This window comes from Homarus americanus, unplaced genomic scaffold (genome assembly GCF_018991925.1).
Source record: "Homarus americanus isolate GMGI-L3 unplaced genomic scaffold, GMGI_Hamer_2.0 scaffold11022, whole genome shotgun sequence".
Classification (NCBI taxonomy): domain Eukaryota; kingdom Metazoa; phylum Arthropoda; class Malacostraca; order Decapoda; family Nephropidae; genus Homarus; species Homarus americanus.
The window spans coordinates 13,590,241-13,610,130 of NW_024737068.1; the positions used below are offsets into that span (position 1 = coordinate 13,590,241).

General features: G+C 41.5%; 1 protein-coding gene across 1 annotated transcript in view; it reads right to left on the minus strand.

Moving 5' to 3' along the window:
* Positions 1-399: 399 nt before the first annotated feature.
* LOC121872979 (leukocyte antigen CD37-like) overlaps positions 400-19,890 on the minus strand; it is a 61,852-nt gene continuing 42,361 nt past the window's right edge. The window contains exon 2 of the mRNA XM_042376162.1: positions 400-3,435. Coding sequence (XP_042232096.1) covers positions 976-2,259 — 1,284 coding nt within the window. The 5' untranslated portion in view covers positions 2,260-3,435 and the 3' untranslated portion in view covers positions 400-975. The remainder of the gene's footprint in view (positions 3,436-19,890) is intronic.

Consider the following 19,890-nt stretch of genomic DNA (forward strand, 5'->3'; position numbering starts at 1 on the left):
CACTTACTGGAGATGTCACTACCAGCTGACCGGGTAACTATGGTATCTGTGCGTCGCCTTCGGGCTGCCAACACAAACAAGGGGCCAGTCTTGTCTCCTCACTCTGTGCGCCCCCTGACTCAGCTGGGGAATGTTGGGATTACAGGCACTACACTCATGAGGGGGGAGGAGACCTGCTGAAGGTTGAGGGAAGCTTTGTATAGTATGAGATAGAATGGGACAGCCGCTGATAGAGTGATCATCCTGTGCTGCATCAAGGTAGTCTTCAGTAACGAGCTTGATGGATATTCTTTGTGTATCCCTTTGAAGCCTACAATAACACATTTTACATATAAAACCTTGAAGTAGTTATTTTTTTTAGGAAAATTTGAATAATGTTTATATTATTCTTACCTTATAGAAAATGAAGAATGAAGCAGGTGGTGAGGAGTGTAGCGTCACGTCTGCCCTGAGTGGTGACAGTGACGAGGACGCCGTCCTGAGGCACCTTTCTGTGCTGACTTTTTGGATTCATATTGTGGCGGGCGGGGGGCTGCCTCGCCTCTCATACACACATACTTCGGTCAACTTTACTCCTGTCTAACACTCAATTCCTTGACTTTAGCATTACTATCCACTCCTGTAGGACGCGCGTGGGATCTCCCTTTTTAGTGGGACACCCGTGACCTGATGCTCGTGTCATGACAGAACGTCCGCCAGAGAAGTCGAAGCTCTGGTGGCTACACATTCCGGGAAGGTGGTAATTAAGGCTAAGGAAGGAGGTGCCGTTGCCCTTGACATGGGCACCAGCACCCGACACGTACAGTAGCTTCAGGCCTCCGGGTGCCCCCCACGCGACGCAGGTGTAACATGCTCTACAAGTACTAACACCACCTCAGTCAGGTGCTGGCCTAAGATAACTCATATTGGGTTGACCTAAGCTGCGGTAATGACCTCGGACGATACGTTCACAGTCAGGCTGCATTGAGGTCATAATCATATTTGTGTCTGGCGCACGTGGCGCAGCTCGCGCAGTTCCGTAACATCATTGTTATTACCGTTAGGCTTGCGCTTATCAGGCTGCGGGCGCCGCACAGGCGTGTCTGTGATAAGCGCGCAGTGGGAGTTGGTGTCGGACTCTGCGCCGTCAGTGTGGCTTGAAAGGTGGTTAAGGCGAGGCTGTGTGAGGGGCGTGGCAGCGCCGGACTCGGTGTCACCGTGGGTGTCGCCTCCCCTGCCTTCCTCGCCACCCGCGCCATTACTGTCGCCACCACCAGAGCTCAGCAGGCCGCCACACTCGCCTGGTTTCTCTGGCGACACTAAGCCTAAAGCCGCCGCAATTTCGGGGTTCGGCACACACGGATTATCTCCTTGTAATACTTTTATCTTCTGAATCATTTCTTGTATTTCAAAGCGTAATATACCCACAAAACACAACTTGACAAATGCTATGACACAGAATCCGAGTATCATGAGCGTCTCTGCTGAAGTCAGCAGCCACTTTTCTAGATGTGCGGCACAGCCCGTGCCGTGGTAGTCCTTGTCCTCGCCGCTGTCGCACGTCAAGTTACGGTCACGCACGCCACGGCCCTGGTTCTCCAGACGCACGTGGCTCTTGGAATTGTCAATACCAGGCTTCCCTCGATGGTTCGTGGCCACATGCCGTGGCACTTGATCCGCCTGGGTGACGGGAACCTGGCGAGTACCTGACATTGTTCCTTCGCTGTCGTTCTTTACGCAGCAGGACGCCGGCAGCTTGATGGAGTTGTGATTCTGACGGTTTTCCCACCACGTGGTGTTGTAGTCTCGAGGGCCAGTCACGCCACAGCACTTGGCGGCTCTCTGGAGGGCATCCCAGGCCTCCGTCACGTCTGAGTCTCTGCCGTAGTGGTCGCGAAGAGTGGCTCGGGCGTAGGGTCGCATCCCGACTGTCAGGTGGGAAAAGCGGTAAAGCCACACAAGACCCACCACCACGTCCCCCAGCAAAAGGAAGAGCAAGAGAAACCAGTAGATGTTGAGCAGTTTTTGCGAGAGCCTTAGTGCTCCTACGCATCCTAGAGCTTGTAATACGCCCGCTTGCAGTAAGAGCGCCACGTAGCCATAGAGCAAGGTAGGGTGGTAGGCGGGCGGTGAAGGTACCAGTGACAGGTAAGGGTGCGATGCCACGCCCAAGGCAACGCCCATGAAGACGAACACTGACACGAGCAGGACGGCATTGCACGTGTAGATCCACAGTCGGTAGTAACGCATTGCCTTGCGTAGGAACATTACCGCGGCCATGCGAGGCCAGACGCTGGCCGCCCCAGGCGGAGGCAGCAGCGGTGGCGGACCGGGCAGGAGCCACAGTCGCGCTCTGGCGGACCCCCGTGCCCGCCCCCTACACCCTTGACGCCCGCACCGACTTGCTGACGCTGGCCTGGGCACGTGGCGGGGTGCGACACCAAAGGCTTTGCCAGCCTAACTGACGGCAATCTCGAGTTGGAAGGAGGTGGCGCCCTGCCTCCCCCTCAGCTGCCACCGATGACGGGCCGCGGGTATATTTGGCGACCCTTCGTCACGGAGCGCCACCTGTCAACGTTGGCGGCGGCCGCCACTCACGGTCTCCTACTGATCCCCTCTGCCATGGTCTCCCGGGCGTTCCTACCTGTTTGGGAAGTTTCGACTATTGCTCTCAGGTTGCATAGTTAGTGACTGACGCACTATCACTGCCTGGGGATCGAACACTTGTGGAAATTACATTTTTCTAGTTGGGCGGATCACAAACTTTATATGTCAGTAATTTCGTAGAAATGTGGAGTTGAGAATATTTGAAGGTGACACGAACGACAGAGAGTAGGCAGATATCCTGAAGGACTGTGACCCATAATCTGTGACCTCGAGGGGTCGACTGGCTGTGTCTGGTCTCGAAACCTCCTGCAGCACCACGACGTTTATCCAATGATGTCTAGATTTACAGCTTCGTTGGTGTTAGAGTGTTGTCGGAGGTGATGTGAGTCGACTTCTGATGTGTGTATAAGTCATGGTGTGGTCACAGGTCGCCAGGTTGGTGCTGAGTACTGCTTCACGCCACCCGCCCACAGATCCAGTCATGGTCGGCAGCCGCTGACTTGCTGCCACTGGTTGTCGCTGTTACTGTCTGGATGAAGAAGGGGGATGTGGCCTGTTACTACCACCAGTTACTTCTTCCTCGCCTCACTTCCATGTTACCCTCCGCCTGCACAACCTCTCACACCACACCACAATACTAGACAGCAACAGTTAATACTTTAATACATTTCATTTTATTTTGTTAATACTTTGCGAGCGTTTGTGAAGACTTGTGTGGTCAATTAATACTGGAGGAGGTGTTGAGGGGGCGCTAGTTAGTTAATACTAGAAGTAGGACTCGGGATCTCAGTGTTGTCGGCGAGGACTAGACTCTGCCCGTGACTGGTCCTGACTCGCTCGCTGCCGGATCTGAAAGTAAGAAACTCTAATTTAGATTCATATTTAAGACACACTTGCATTACACGGTTAATAATGGTCAAACTTTATTTTGATTTTAATATATTTTTTTCTGTTAATGTAAATTACACCTTTGTTAGGATTCTGCAGATTAAAAATATATAGGGAAAAAATTATATAAATATGTCGTAGTTCCGACTAAATGAAGTATATAGTCCTGGTTACCTACAGGACGACACCAGCCTCCGAATAAGTTATTTTAACCACTTCTTATATTTCTTAGGTACCATGGGTAAAGGGGAAGTTCTGTCTCCGGGGATAACTTTAAAACATACGTCTGCCGTCACCAGTTTTAGCTTTTATTAATAGTCGACTGTGAAGGTTGATAAGGGAACACACACACACACACACACACACACACACACACACACACACACACACACGTGTTTTTAGCCTTATAACTTATTTGTTGTTTCCTTAGTTTTATTTATTTGTTGTTGTTGTAGTACCTTTTTAGTTCTGTCCATTCATAACTTATTGATGGTGAACAGTGACGAAAGAATAGAAGTAAAGCAATGAAGAATAGAACCGGGAAGATAGAACGATGAAGGGGGGCATGAAAACGCAAGGAAGAAGGAGGAGGAGTAATTGGTTGGACAACAGCACCAGGGGGGGTTGGGTGGAGAAGAATATAAAAGAAAGATTAAGAACCCAGGCAGAAGGATTAAATGAAGACAAAATAAGATATGTAACGGTAAGGAATGGCAGAATGATGATGATATAGAATAAAATAAGGAGAAGAATAGAACAGAAGAGAAGGCAGTCACACATTATAGTCAACACTCGCACAGGAAATCGAACACTGGTAAGCGATAACATTCCCACTCCAGGTGTAAACTCGTACAGGTGTCTCCTGATCTGTGATGAGGCGTCAGGTGTAGACTCGTACAGGTGTTTCCTGATCTGTGATGAAGCGTCAAGTGTAGACTCGTACAGGTGTCTCCTGATCTGTGACAAGGCGTCAGGTGTAGACTCGTACAGGTGTCTCCTGATCTGTACGAGGCGTAGTATTGACGTTTAAGTCTGTGTTCATCTTTAATGTATCAATAATTACTTAAGGATGAACACAATCGTGTAACATTATTAAACTATAGGTAAGTGCCAATACCAGCCGCCTCGATACATAAATGAATGACATGAATACGAATGCACCCTTCGTTGTCTTCAGTTAAGATGAAATATTATGACAGCATTAATACACAGGGAAAATAGAGAAGGTAGTCCTTTATTTAGTGAGTGATGGTGGAGCACAGTGGCCGTCCCGGGGTATATGTTGAGACAATATTGGATATTGTCTCAGTCAACAGTAATGAGGATTATGGTAGTTGTTCTTTTAAACGGTAAAATTAAGTTAATTTAATTATGATGCATAGGGATTTTTACTTTTGGATAAGTGTAACATAAGGAAGTAATGATTTGTTATATATATATATATATATATATATATATATATATATATATATATATATATATATATATATATATATATATATATATTGTTACGACCGTGTCGTATTTTTTCTATTTTTTTATATATAACATGCTCCCATGTTCCATATTATTCCTGTAATGATGTGTTAAATTTACTATTATATATTCTAGTCACCTTACCCTGTGCTGGTAAGGTTTTAACTGTCATTATTTGTTCAAGCCCATCTTATTTCTTTATTTTGTATTGTAACCAGCATTCTTTGTTCTCTAACGACCATTTGCATCGTTAAACGACCCACCGGCGGGTCGCGTGGTGGGAGCCGACCTTATATATAGAACCCACCAGCAGACGGAGTTAGTTCAGTTCTCTTGTCATACAGTACACATCCTTTGAGTGTCACTTGTTACTTATACTTAATTTATTTGTGTTGTTCCTGTCGCCACCAATGTGGTATATCTATGTGAGTACCTATTTATGTCTCTGTTTGTGTCCATCAGTATTTGCTTAGTTGTATTCAAGTAATTCAGTGTTGTTTCACGTTAGTTAATTTCAGTGATAGTTTTTATATGTTTATGCAGTGTTAACGTAATCCAATGCTTTATTTTTATTCTTTCGATGTTTCGATGTTTTGTATCACTTGTGTCTTAAAAGTTTCGATGGTGAATCAATTTGTTGTGACAGCCTACGAGGCTCTTTATTGTGTTAATATTTAATTAATTAAATTCTTAAAGGTTTACTTTATTTATTTTTACTCTTTTAATTTACTTCACTTTTTTGTTTGGTTACGCCTAGAACCTGGATATTTAAGTAAATTAAGAGACGGCGTAACAATATATATATATATAGATATATATATAGATAGATATATAGATAGATATATATATATATATATATATATATATATTTATTTATATATATATAATTTGATTTGATTTGATGTGTAAAATTTTAACTTATGGATTAATGTCACATTAGGAATTTATGACGCGCAATATCTTAACTATTTGCAACCCTTGATAATTTTCATTTTTGTGTGACAACATTGAGGTGCAGAGAGCATTTTTTTTTCTTTACGGGGATTAGCCCACCCAGACACAGGTCACTGACCCACATCGGGACCTGGGAGGAGGGGGGGGTGAAATAATAATAATAATAATAATAATATTAAAAATAGAAAATAATAATAAAAACAAATACAAATTTAAATAATATAATAATAATTCATAAATAAATACATATATGAAAAAAATCAAGAATGAGAAACGATTTGTGTATGTTGTGTTGTCAAAGTGTTTGTAAATCCTTCAGTGTCGCAGGTGATCACGGCTTTCTCGTGTCATCGTCACTCACATAGTAATTTTTTTCATAGTTTCTGGCGACAATAACATGGCAGGAATTCATTTGACGTTATCAGAGAAGCTAGATGTAAACAAAATTCGGTCGTTTACAACACAGTATTTCATATTTGGTTCTTATCTTGCCCGCTGCATCACCTAAAGATTAGACAGCTTATTTCACCTTAAGATTAGCCACCCTAACTCTACCTGGTGGGTGAGCAGGGTTGGCAAAACACATTGTTCTTAACCTCATAACCATGGTGTGTGTGATTATTTTAAAGCTATTATGTTGATTTTAATAAGATTTAAGTAGTTTTAGCTTTTCTTATAACTTTTTAATATGGTATTATTCATAAACATTATATTCAATATGATTTAGCAGTCATTTATATTCTTTTCATACCGCAACTACTTCAAGTGCTAATGTTGAACGAATATTGTCCTCATTTGGACTGGTTCATTGGAAACTTAGATATAGATTAGGAATAGAGAAGGCTGGGAAATTGGTATTTCATCTTAAAATTTTAAATAAAGATTCTATATTAGAAGAGTCAGATGCCTAGAGAATTTTGTCCTCCAGTACAGTAAAGAGCAAAGTTAGTTTGAATTATGATTTGTTATTATCAACAGTCTGCTAAATATTAATATGTGTTTTTCTTCTCAAGGTTAATATTTTAAAGTAAAGCTTCATTATAATTCTATTTAATTGTTCCAAGTAGTAGGTCACAGTACAATTTATAATTATCAATGCTAAAAATACATGATTACTTTATTTTTTCAATACATTATAGTTTATAGAAAGGATTTATTTGTTCATTTATAAATTTAATTTACCCTTCTTAATTATATTTTTTATACAACAAAAAATTATTTATATAGTTCCCATCCATGTACTGTATATATTGAGCAACCACGGGGACACAGCGCCTCCCTGTCTAACACCCACAATTATTTAAAAGACTTCACCTTCTTTCCTATTTACTCATACTGTTTCCCTGCTGGTCTCACAGAATGCTTTTACTGCGTTTAATAGCCTCCCTCCCACACTTGTAGTACCTCCCACACTGCTTCTCTGTTCACCCTGTAATACACCTTCTCCATATCTACTATAAATCATTAAGACCATCTCTAAGTAATAAAACCCAACAGAAATCTTATTAAAACCAAGACAAAAGGGTATAAATAAAAGACCAATGCTTTTGGTTTGGTTTAAACCATTGGTTGAAATCTGTCAACTCTTGGGGGTAAGGTTAAGTTAAGTTGGATTAGGTTAATTAAGTTAGGGTGCTTAATCTTAAAGTGAAATGAACTAGGGAACGAGGAAGGTAAACATAGTACTGCTGGCATAACCTAAGTCTCGTTTGTTTACAATATACTGCATAGTCTTCCTGTTTATTGTTTACATGTCTTAACTTCGGCTCCTACACCTTCTGCGTCCGTCCGTCGTCCTCGTGTAAGCCAAGTCGTGCAGCAGTCTCGGCTTAGCACACCATGTAGGGTATTGTAACATGGTTTGTTTAGCCACTGAGGTGTTAAATATACTTGCAAGATTAAATTATTGTAATCCATTTTTCACGGCTCATGATGTGTGTGTGTGTGTGTGTGTGTGTGTGTGTGTGTGTGTTTTACCCTGATCCATCTTCTCCCGGTCATCACTAACACTCATCTCTCGTCCACAGGTGAGCCGATGACACTGTTCACTTACAGAGCTGAAGTACAGTAAGTGTACAGTAACATAACAGCCATGTGGATGTGTGTGTGTATTTATAGAGCAAGGTGGTGAGAGAGAGAGAGAGAGAGAGAGAGAGAGAGATTTGTCACCGTGAACTCTTACGGATTTAAGAACTAACATGGTCGAAAACCAATTATTGACTAGTTTTTGCAGGAGGTACACGCTAATGACTCCACAGGGATACTTCAGATAGTATAAAGATTTTAAAATGTTCCCTAAGAATTTCTTCTGTGTTCATTCCACTGACAAAACAACAATTCAAAGATTGGAACCTTTACAAGATTCTCAGCTCGAGGGTTTTATCTGCTTCTGTTGTTACCATTTGTGTTCATGGAGAGGTGCAGACGATGCAGGCGGGTGGCAATTTGTAAAATGCGATTGGCGCTCCTCCTCCTCCGATCTCCACCCGAATTAGGGAACTCAGTTGGTAGCTCTGGCCAACCTGAATTACCCAGATGATTATTGCTGGAGGCTTTCATGTTGGCTTTTGCAGCTTTGCCAGCCAGGCGGACGGTTTTGAAGGTAGAATTGCAGACCAGAACTCCAGAATGCGTCATTTGTGAACCACTGGTGAGATTAGTTTACGTCCTCACTACAACAGCAATCAGCACGCCTGGTTGACACAAAACACGGTGGCCTTCAGCAGATGACTCTTGGTCAGGTGTGTGGGAGGTGCCTCAACATATACATATATATATTAATTAATCTCCTCGTAGCACACCGAAACGATGCTCAACGATGTTCTGTTATAAATTAAACAATCAGTTACTGTCACCTTTCCTTTTAATTTTAGCTCTGGTTCCATTGAGCACTTGAATGGGTGTATAGTTTTCATACCTGATTATCCATTTTCCATAATTTTACGTCAATAACCCAATTCAGGATAAAGTAATCTACCATATATTCGTTTATGTTTCACAAACAGGATGTGGTTCCCTCACGGCGGTAGATTATTTAATGCCACTGTCGCAGTTCATGTCCTGGAGACTCGCCCTACGAGACAGTGATGACACGTGCAACTTCCATACAACTTACTGTAGAGTGCTGTTGTTTTTACATTATCATATAAATCGAGTTTAATCACACAGTTAGAGAACTTTTGTGGACCCTCACTCGTCGCTCCGCTCTGTACCCGAGTTGCAGGACCCTTCTGAAACACCAAGTTGTATACCCCTGACGGTTGAAACGACCTCCTGTAGATGAAAGCCTGAGTTCGTTTCTGTTTCCAGGCCAGTCTTTACCCTCGGATCTGCATTCTTACAACTGTGTCACTGTGGAGTATAAGTTCCCCGTCTTGGTCAGCATCAGGGTACACTATTGTGTTTGGGGATACTGCTGATGTGGCGAAGTGTTTTTAGATTACTTATTCACACTCCCTCTCTGGCATCAGGTCTGAGAAAACTTGCTCGCAATACTCTCTGGGTTTACATGAACAGTTTTATGGTTTTAAAATGATGTACTTGTTGATTCCACAATATAACTCAAGTAGAAGCATCGCTGCGGAAATAGAGAAGCAATAATGTTAAAAAAAATGTTGGTTTTGTATCATCTTTGTTAAATTTGTACAGGCTCTAGGTCGCCATAGCGGTGAACAAGTCACTAATTCTGCAATGACTGATGCTGTCAAAACTGCAGCCTGTGTTATATTTTTTTATTGTGTCGACAGAAGTAATTGTACTCTTACCTTACAACATCATTTTAAGCTCACTAAATCCAGGCTTCCTGGTTTTGGTGACACATTAATGATAAGAATGAGTAATACCGCAGTAAAAACATTGTATACTTCATATTTGGTCTTCATTATCATAAACCCTGTAAGGAACTGTATTGAAATCGTTAGAAATTCTCTCTCCAGCTATTTCGTTGTGTTGATGATAGATAACTTAAAAAAAATCATGATCTTATTAAGTTGAACAGTCAGTTGGTGTGATATTTATTAGACATCCTCAGGAACACTTATGTAATATATATCAGCCAGTTTACATAACTAAACCTGGCAGGGTAGAACTGCGTCAGGACTCACTCACTGTCAACTAACCTCGTGAGTCATTGATCGATGTCAGTCGGTGAAAACGTTTCTACTGAAATTGTATGGCAGCGTGCCACTCGACCCTCCCTCGGTGTACGACTAATTTACGTGATGAACTCTACACGTGAGGAAATATAAAATATAAACTTTTTTTTATCTTTTAATATGTGCTGAGGTTACGTAAATAGACTTACTGGTAGTTTTGTTGCGTAAAGGAGAAGACTTGGAGTTCCTTGGAAAACTAGCGTTCATTATCTCAGAATCAAAAGGTCACGAGAAAGATGTGAGGATCAGACATTCCACTATGAGGGAGATGGTGTAGCAGCCAGGAGGAGCGGCCGGTGTAAGATAGAATATTGACCTCCATGATAAAGTGACCCACGGGTCAGTTTTCTATTATGGAAATCTGACCTTCCCTCCCTCCCTCATCCGCAATTTTTTATTATACTTATAAGAAAGATACAGAATATACATAACCTCACCAAATATTTAGCCATTTGCGAAATGTGTACAGTACATTTAACAGTTTGCCAATGAAATGTAAACGTTCTACAAATTAAGGTAGGAAATGTATACACCTTGACAGGTTTACAGTGTATACAACATATTTATGTAAATGGGACAGGGTCATTTCTCCATAAAAAGGTCAAATATCTAGACTAGAGAAGTGAGCCGGGGTCAGTTTTCTGTGGGTCAGGTTTTTATGTGACGCCGGCCACGCAGTTTCTGAGGACCGGATCACCATCAGACAAAGACGTCAGCTGTCACTACACAGACGCTCGCGCCTATTAAACCTCCTTTAGTACACCGAACAGATTGCCAGTCAAATCTTCTAATAAAGACTCAGATCTGTGAAGTTGTATCTGATTATAAACTGACAAACAGTATATTAAACAAATTTGCTTTTCAAATCTTATAGTAATGGTTTTGATCTATTGGTAAATGTTCAAGACAGAGGAAGTGTGTTTGGTGTGGTGACCCTCATGGTGCCCGTCACTACCTCTCCTCCTCCCCCCTTGCTCTGGCTGGTGGCCGAACTTAAGACTGGCATGACTCGTAAAATACACGTAGCATAACACTTCACTGTGGCGGAGTGGCAGTAAAGTGGCAGTCCGCGTAGGTGTGTTCTGCTGCAGTCTCTGATCACTGCCGCACCCTCAGATTGTTTGCCGCAGTCACTACCACTGACGCAATCATGTTTTTGTGTGAGTAATCCCTGATTGTTGCATCTAATTTAGAGAGACAGGTGTTGATGGTGTAAAAGTAATTAGGGTTGTTTATTTATTTTTCCCAGTTGAGTTAAGCTTTAAATATTATATATATTATATATTCACACACACACACACTTTACTGTACAGTACTGTACTGTACTGTGGCTGCTCGTGCCCTTGTCTGATTAAATCCTCTGTATTACAAGGGAGAACAAGAGTGACGTTAACATTTCAACTCGACCTGGAGAGATGCGATCATCACTTATGCAAATTATGCGGTGATCTATTCCGAAGCCGAGAATTATCATATCAATTCAAACTTTTGATTAGGAAATGGACGTTAATGACCCAGGTAATCAGTCTCCCGGGTAATTACCATAGTTGAACACAAAAAATTATAATGTCCTCTTGAAAACAATTGGAATTTGAACCGGTTATTATGGAGGGCATTTGAGATAATGATTCCTTTTTAGGGAACCTGTAAAATTGTGTCGTCTTATCTGAGAATGAACTATTGATAAGATGATGAAAGGGTTTAATTTTGGGGGGGAAGGTTTTGGTGGCTTGAGTTGACGGGAAGTCAAATAGGGTTTGCAGCTCGTGGTAAAAGAATACTGCTGGGTTCTAAATATTTAGATTATAATATTACAGTTAAACCCTTGGACAGTGGTGGGCAAGTAACTGAGTACTGTATCTATAATCGACTACAGTAACAGTAGGTTTTTACAGTAATTTACTTGTAACTGGTAACTAAACAATTTAAGAGGTCATTAGTAACGACATTTTACTAAATTATTTTTGGTAAAAAAATTTGCAGTATGAAAGGACTTTTATTCGTTTTTCTATGTTTTTTTTTAATTTATGGTCCAAAGTTGTTTGTTTCCATATTATTGATAATAATGGAGAGGTAAAATGATTTACTAGAAATTGTATATTACTGTTACTCTCACAGGAGAAGCTTAACTTCAAGAGCAGATACTAAACTCTTGAGAATACTGTATGATGGGAGCAGGTGGCTCTCTTTTTCTTGAACTAAAAACGCCTTTACATTCAAGCGCTGCATGCGAGCCAATGTTGAATTGTTGGTGAAATTAAACTTCAGCGAATTTTGAGTGATGATGATAGTTTGTGTAATATAATAATTATAACTTACTGAGTGAATTGCTTTGATCGTGAACAGTAATGTCTACCCTTGTGTTTGACACCCAGTATTCTTGCAGTATTCCATTACCTTGGTAAACTAAAACATACCTTGGACCAGAAGATGGCAGTTGTGTGGTTCTGAGAAGCACTGTTTAAGAGAAAGTGATGGGGAATTTTTTTTATTAGTTATCTCAATTCTGTAAGTGAACTCAGGATATGTTCCATTTGTCCCTTTAAAATGCCCTTTACGCGTGATGTTCCACTTATTATTTGTTTAAACTGTAATAGGATTCAGAAAGAGTTATCAATTACCAGTTTTTAATATTTGTGTTATAATAATAAAATTAAACATTGAATAGCAATAAAACATTCAACCAAGATAAGTACATTATACTTTTAATTACTTTTCAGACATCAGTAATGTTACTTCTTCATTCCGATTTACTTGATTACCATTTGTTAGTAATTTGTCCACCACTGCTCTTAAGTATTTATTATATTAATTTGACTATTGCTTATTCTCTCTCTCTCTCTCTCTCTCTCTCTCTCTCTCTCTGACAGTAAAGTTAGGTCTTTTGAAGTCTCCCTCATTTGTAATTTAGCCTTAATGAGCAATATCCTTATTAATAACGACATAATTACCCCGATCACAGTTAACTAGACCATAAAACTTGACTAATACCTCCAAATTAGCTCGTCTTGGCAGGAATATAAATATATATGACGCCATTATTAGATCCCCCCCCCCACGTAGTCTGGTAACTTTTTGTGTAATAATAATAATAATAATAATAATAATAATTAACGGTTTATTGAAAGAGCATATGGCAGCCGGAAGGCTGAAAATATACAGTTACATAATTGGGGAATGGGTCACTTGATTTACAAATAATATACAAGTAACATAAGTGATACAAATATGATATATAATAACTAGGTGGGGAGAAGGTTATACTTTAGGGTATTTCAACATAGTGACAGTTCAAAAAAGTAAGATTGACTGGGAGTGAATACACTGGTTGATTACAAGTTGTTGATAATTTTTGCAATGTGTGTGTGTGTGTGTGTGTGTGTTGCATCTTCAGATATCCACACAAGTATACACAGAAACATGCATAGACAAGCATACAAGAAAATTCTCTCTCTCTCTCTCTCTCTCTCTCTCTCTCTCTCTCTCTCTCTCTCTCTCTCTCTCTCTCTCTCTCTCTCTCTCTCACACACACATACACAGGAGTTAAATCAGGCAATTTTAAAGTTCACTCCGCGACTATTGAGGTAATTTTCGTTTTGGTTCACTATAGAAGAACGCCTTAAATAAACCTCAGTACTGTACCCCCCCCCCCCTCACCTCCAACCCGGTCATTGGCCTTTTGGAGTGTGAAGTAGTCTTATGTTTGGTTAACTATATACTGAAGTGTGTCATCCGAAGTTCACTATCCTATATCCCAAGTACGTACATTATCCTCTATCCGACGTTCACTATCTTATATCCGATGTTCATTATCCCATATACGATGTTTACAATACTGTATCCGATGTTAGCTACCCTATGCTTATATCCGACGTTCACTATCTTATATCCGATGTTCATTATCTCACATCCAGATAATCAAATGCCGACGGGATTTTGCTTAATAAAACAACCGCTTATATAGACACCAAGGTAATTGAAGTTTTTGATTATCTCTAGGCTGGTGGCATCAGTCGTCATTCCGGATAACTATTTCGGTTCAAGTCATATTATTTGAATCCGATTGGTGACGTCATAGCTCGCGGGTGGTGAGTTTAGCAGCCATGTTTTTGGGAGCCTGTCGTTGTAGGCATGTAGAAACCTAACCTAACCTAACCTAACCTAACCTAACCTAACCCAACCTTCACCTTACTCAACCTTCACCTCACCTAAGCTAAAGCTAACCTAACCTAATGTAATCTAAACTAAACTACACTAAACCAGACCAGACCAGACCAGACCAGACCCAACACCGTTAAGGGAGTGTTAACCCTTAGGTGGCATAAGCTAAGGAGGTAATCTTTAGGAGATCAGAAATTCACCTGAAAAAGAAAATATTTGTGTCCTAGGAAGTGATGGAAGTCCAGGGGTGGATGTGTGTGAGAACCCTGGTACAGTAATATTAAGAACGCTGACGTCATGACCACCAAGACTATGATCCTGGCCTTAAGTCAGCCAGGAGTCAGGTATTAAAGGGTTATTATGAAGGTTCAGGTGGGCGACACTATTTCTGGTGCTTTTGTGAACAGTAAGGCCATGATAGTGTGTGTGTGTGTGTGTGTGTGTGTGTGTGTGTGTGTGTGTGTAGAATAGAATAGTGTAACAAAAGACGTTAAATTAACTCAAAAGAGATGGCAATATTTTTCTACCCCCCCCCTTACCCACCCCTTCCCTCGTCTCCTCTTACTCTTTTATCTCTTTTCCTCTTTTACTTTATCTCTCTTCCTCTTTTATTTTCATCTCTCCGTATGTAAACATTTGTATGGGATCATAAAACTCACTCGACGCCGTCTCATACCAGGGGAAGTCACTTTGTACTGAGTTTTATATGGAGGTGATGTCACAGACGAGATTATAGCTCCTCCGTCGTCGTCGTCCCCCGCGGCCCAAAAAACTGTGTCAGAAAACCTTGAAGTGAGATGATGTTGTTCCCGCGTGTCTCATCATCACTGGACTGGGTGGTGAGATGGTACACGGTAATGGAGAGGGGTGGTAGAGGTGAGAGAGGTGGTATGGTAGAGGTGAGAGAGGTGGTATGGTAGAGGTGAGATACGTGGTATGGTAGAGGTGAGAGACGTGGTATGGTAGAGGTGAGAGAGGTGGTATGGTAGAGGTGAGAGACGTGGTATGGTAGAGGTGAGAGACGTGGTATGGTAGAGATGAGAGACGTGGTATGGTAGAGGTGAGAGACGTGGTATGGTAGAGGTGAGAGATAAAAGACAGGAGACGTGGGGTGGTACTTGGGATAGACGGGATAGTGTTGAAGAGGTATTGAGACAGAGACCCTAGGGACAGGCTCAGGGAGAGATGGATGATTATGGTGAGATGTAACACAGTTGTATGAAAAGTTTGAGGGACGAGGTTTGTGGATTACCTGTGCAATATAACACCTGAGTTGAGACACAAATTCGTACGTAGAAGAATGATGTCGTTTTAATTGGTAACTGGAAGAAGAAAAAAGAGAGAGGGAGAGACGATCAAAGAATCAAGAAATCATATTAAGAAAACTAAGACAAAGTAACGCTAACGAGAGTAAAAAAAAATAAAATGGTTCTGGAATAAACGAGAGGTGAACAGGTGTAGTGGAAGCCCCACCCCGACCCCATCCCCGTTCCTTCCCAAAAAAGGTACCGAAGCGTGTAGCGATAACGACCAAACTGATGTAAGATTATGGGGAATAAAATCAAAGAGGCAGCCAGGCCGAGGAAATCACATCAGGAGGGGCGGGATTATACTGCAGCAGCGCCAGGAGAAAACGAGTGTGCAAGGCTGCGTTATGTGAGCTGGAGAGTGAAGGAAGCGCATGAAATTTTGATTACGCTGAGAAGTTGAGTTTTAAGCCAGAGTCTTAAGGTGTGATTGGGGTAAAGTGCGGTACACGGTGGACCTTTTTGGACATAAAGTGCTACAGAAGGTCGTTTGGGGCATGGGGAGGGACAGGAAGGCCTTTTGGGACATGGAGAGGGGACAGGAAGGTCTTTTAGGACATGAAGACCTTTTGGGAAATGGAGAGGTGGCCCTTAGGATCTGACGGGTAAGGAAAGGTGGAGTCCTTAGGAAGTGGCACAAGACGACCTTTGGGACACGTGAAAGACGCCCTTAAAACGTGACACATAAGTTGCGTTACAGGAAATCCTTTTGGGACACGGAGAGGGAGTCCTTAGGATATGATATGGGTGCGTCAGCGTACTAGACGATCATTCATAACACGTTAAAGGAGTCCCACAAAATGAGAGATAAAGTGTGGTAGAGCAAGAACCTTTTAGGACTTCCTGTAGCCTGTAGTGCTTTCACGGACCGGTTGATAGCTAAGAGAAGATTGGAAAACTGTGCATCAGGCTGAGTTACATACGAGTTGTAAAACCTTCAGAAAATATATAGGTAGTGGATGGAAACGAGCTGAATTTTGTTACGTAGTCGACGACCACCAAGAGTCTGAGACGGCGGTGAATTGTAATAAACAAGGAACAAGAAAATTGTGTTGGGAAGGAGAGAAAAAATTAGAAAGGAAAAAAAATTATACATTACAAAAAAAGAAAAAGAAAAAAAATATGTTGCAGAGAAAGAACATGGACAAGGCGTCACTAATGATAAAGAATAATAACAAAAAGAGGGAAAGAAGAAATGATAAACGGGATATAATTTAAAACTTGATTATATTATGGTATGTAAGATATATAGGGCTATATAAAGTAATGGGGTGTGTTGGACCTCTCGTTACACCTCCGGGATATATATGGTAATAGAGATCCTTAAGCTGTATAGGGTGTGTTTATAGCGAGGGTTGAGAGAGAGAGAGAGAGAGAGAGAGAGAGAGAGAGAGAGAGCAAAATCAAAATAAATTCTGTGTTTAATGTGGTTTGCTGGTCATTGAAGGATTAGAGGCCAGAGTTCGTTTTATTTAGAATATTTACCATTGTTTTGGGTCGAGTTTGACCTCACCTCACTTAACCTATACTAGAGGGTGAGGATTGGTACTGTTGTCGTGGCGTAATTACCATGCCCTTGACGTCATCTCGGTGCCCTCTTGCCATGGCGTTGATGATTATGGTATATATATATTTTTTCTGACGGTACCATCCAATGTGTGCGTTTGTTTATAGTTGTGACGTCATTATTTGGCAGGTGCGTTTGTTTATACTTGTGACGTCATTATGTAGTACTGAATTTGTTTATAGTTGTGACGTTATTATCTATGACGTCATCATCCATATATGTGGCTGTATCGTTGTCAGCCACGTGGTATTGTTGATGGTATTAACTGTTGTTTGTGACTGTTGACTGTTGTTGTTTATGACTGTTGTTGTTTGTGACTGTTGACTGTTGTTGCTTATGACTGTCTACTGTTGTTGTTTGTGTTTGTAGACTGTTGTTATTTGTGACTGTCTGCTGTTGTTGTTTGTGACTGTTGACTGTTGTTGTTTATGACTGTCTACCGTTGTTGTTTATGACTGTCTACTGTTGTTGTTTGTGTTTGTAGACTGTTGTTGTTTGTGACTGTAGAATTTTTTTGTTTGTGACTGTAGACTGTTGTTGTTTGTGACTGTTGACTGTTGTTGTTTATGACTGTCTACTGTTGTTGTTCGTGTTTGTAGACTGTTGTTGTTTGTGACTGTAGAATTTTTTTGTTTGTGACTGTAGACTGTTGTTGTTTGTGACTGTTGACTGTTGTTGTTTATGACTGTCTACTGTTGTTGTTTATGACTGTCTACTGTTGTTGTTTGTGACTGTCTGCTGTTGTTGTTTGTGACTGTTGACTGTTGTTGTTTATGACTGTCTACTGTTGTTGTTCGTGTTTGTAGACTGTTGTTGTTTGTGACTGTAGAATTTTTGTTTGTGACTGTAGACTGTTGTTGTTTGTAGAATGTTGACTGTTGTTGTTTCAGACTGTTGTTGTTTTTGTTTTTGACTGTAGAGACTGTTGTTGTTTGTGACTGTTGACTGTTGTTGTTTGTGACTGTTGAGGTAGACTGTTGTTGTTTGTGACTGTAGATTGCTGTTGGGGGTGGGGGGTTGGTCTAACTCTAAACAAAGCCCTGGGTGACGGCCGTCTGTCTGCCTGACCTGAACTGACCCCCACGCTGCACTGGTTATCAAAGGCGTATTTTTTTTGGAGAGTTGTGAGTGAAATGATGATTCCCACGACCCCTCCCCCGTTACCCTTCTCTCTCCACCTCTCTCCTCCTCCCTCCCCACCCCCTTTCTGTTCCTCCCTCCTCATTCCCCTCTCTCCTCAATCTCTATCTTCCTTTCTCCTCTTTCCTCGTCCTCCTCTTTCCTCAATTTCCATCTTCCTTTCCCCCCATCTCTCTCCATTCCCCTCTCGCCTACCTCTCTATTTTCCTTTCTCCTCCTCCTCCCTTCCCTTCCTCCTCTCTTCTCCCTCCACATTCCCCTCTCTCCTCTTCCTTCCACATTCCCCTCTCTCCTTGTCCCTCCCCCTCTCTCCATCCCTTATTCCTTTCCTCAGCTAAAGGTCGGACTGTATTCCCTATCTCGACCAGGAAATGATTTTATTGGTTGCGTGATATTCGTTGATGTCAAAGACTGCTAGTAGTATGGTTCATGATATACAATGTTCAGGACACACACACACACACACACACACACAGACACACACGTACATAGTTATGCATGTGTCTCTATGTATGTATATTCAATTCTAGGACGAAAGCTTTGATGTTATGTAAGTTTCACAAAGGTGGTAATTTTTCTCCTTGTGTCAACAGTCTCTCTCTGCTTGTTCTCTCACGTCTAATACTTTCTTTTCTTGATAATTTCTCCAAGTTTACTGTGACTCGTCTTCTCTCTTCATATGCTCCTCTTTCTTCGTGTATTTTATTCGTTCTCTTAGCTATCTCCTCAATTATCTCTTTTTTTACTTATTCCTTCTATTTTTTGGACTAAAAATTGTTTTCTCTCCCCCCTCTCTCTCTCTGCCTTATTCATCGGGTGATATTCAGCATTTACCCCTTCCTTATTCCCTCTCCGTCTCTTCCACTCTCAGCCACGACCCGCCACCTCCTATCCGCACGCACGTTATTGCCCGAGAATCCCTTTCCTCTTCTCTTTACTCAGCCGAAAACTTTTCTGCCTCATCACACCTCTTCAAACTTTTATGCTTCCCCTTGTCGTCAGAATTGTATTGGCTTTCTCATCAGCATATTTTACTGGTTATATCCTTTTCAAGAAGTTTCCTCTCCCAGGTATATTTCAGGAGTCACCCCTACTTTTCTTTCTCTCGTTTTCTGTTCTTTTACACTTCTTGCTGTACTTGCATTTTTTTTCTTCTTCTGTTCACGCTCTCCTTATTTATATCATCCACGTATTCACATCCCATTAGAAAGAGAGAGAGAGAGAGAGAGGTGAGGACGTGTCATTTCCTAGCTGTCCTGGTCGGTTCCGCTGCCTTGTCTTGCCTTCCCTTCCCCCCCCCCCCCCCCCCTTATCTCACTACATTATTCCTTATTTCTCGCCACCAAGCTCTCCCCTCCATCACCCGCAATAAGATGTATTTGTCTGTCGTGTTCTATCCGTATTCCTTAATCTATCCTCCTCGTGTTGTTACCTTACCTTACCTTACCTTACCTTACCTTACCTTACCTTACCTTACCTTACCTTACCTTACCTTACCTTATCTAACTTAACCTGCCGTTGGGTGAATTGAGATCCTTGTGTTTACTTCAGGGTATAAAAGGGTAAAATGCCCTTCCGTTCCCCTGCCTTATACCAGATTCTCTCTCTCTCTCTCTCTCTCTCTCTCTCTCTCTCTCTCTCTCTCTCTCTCTCTCTC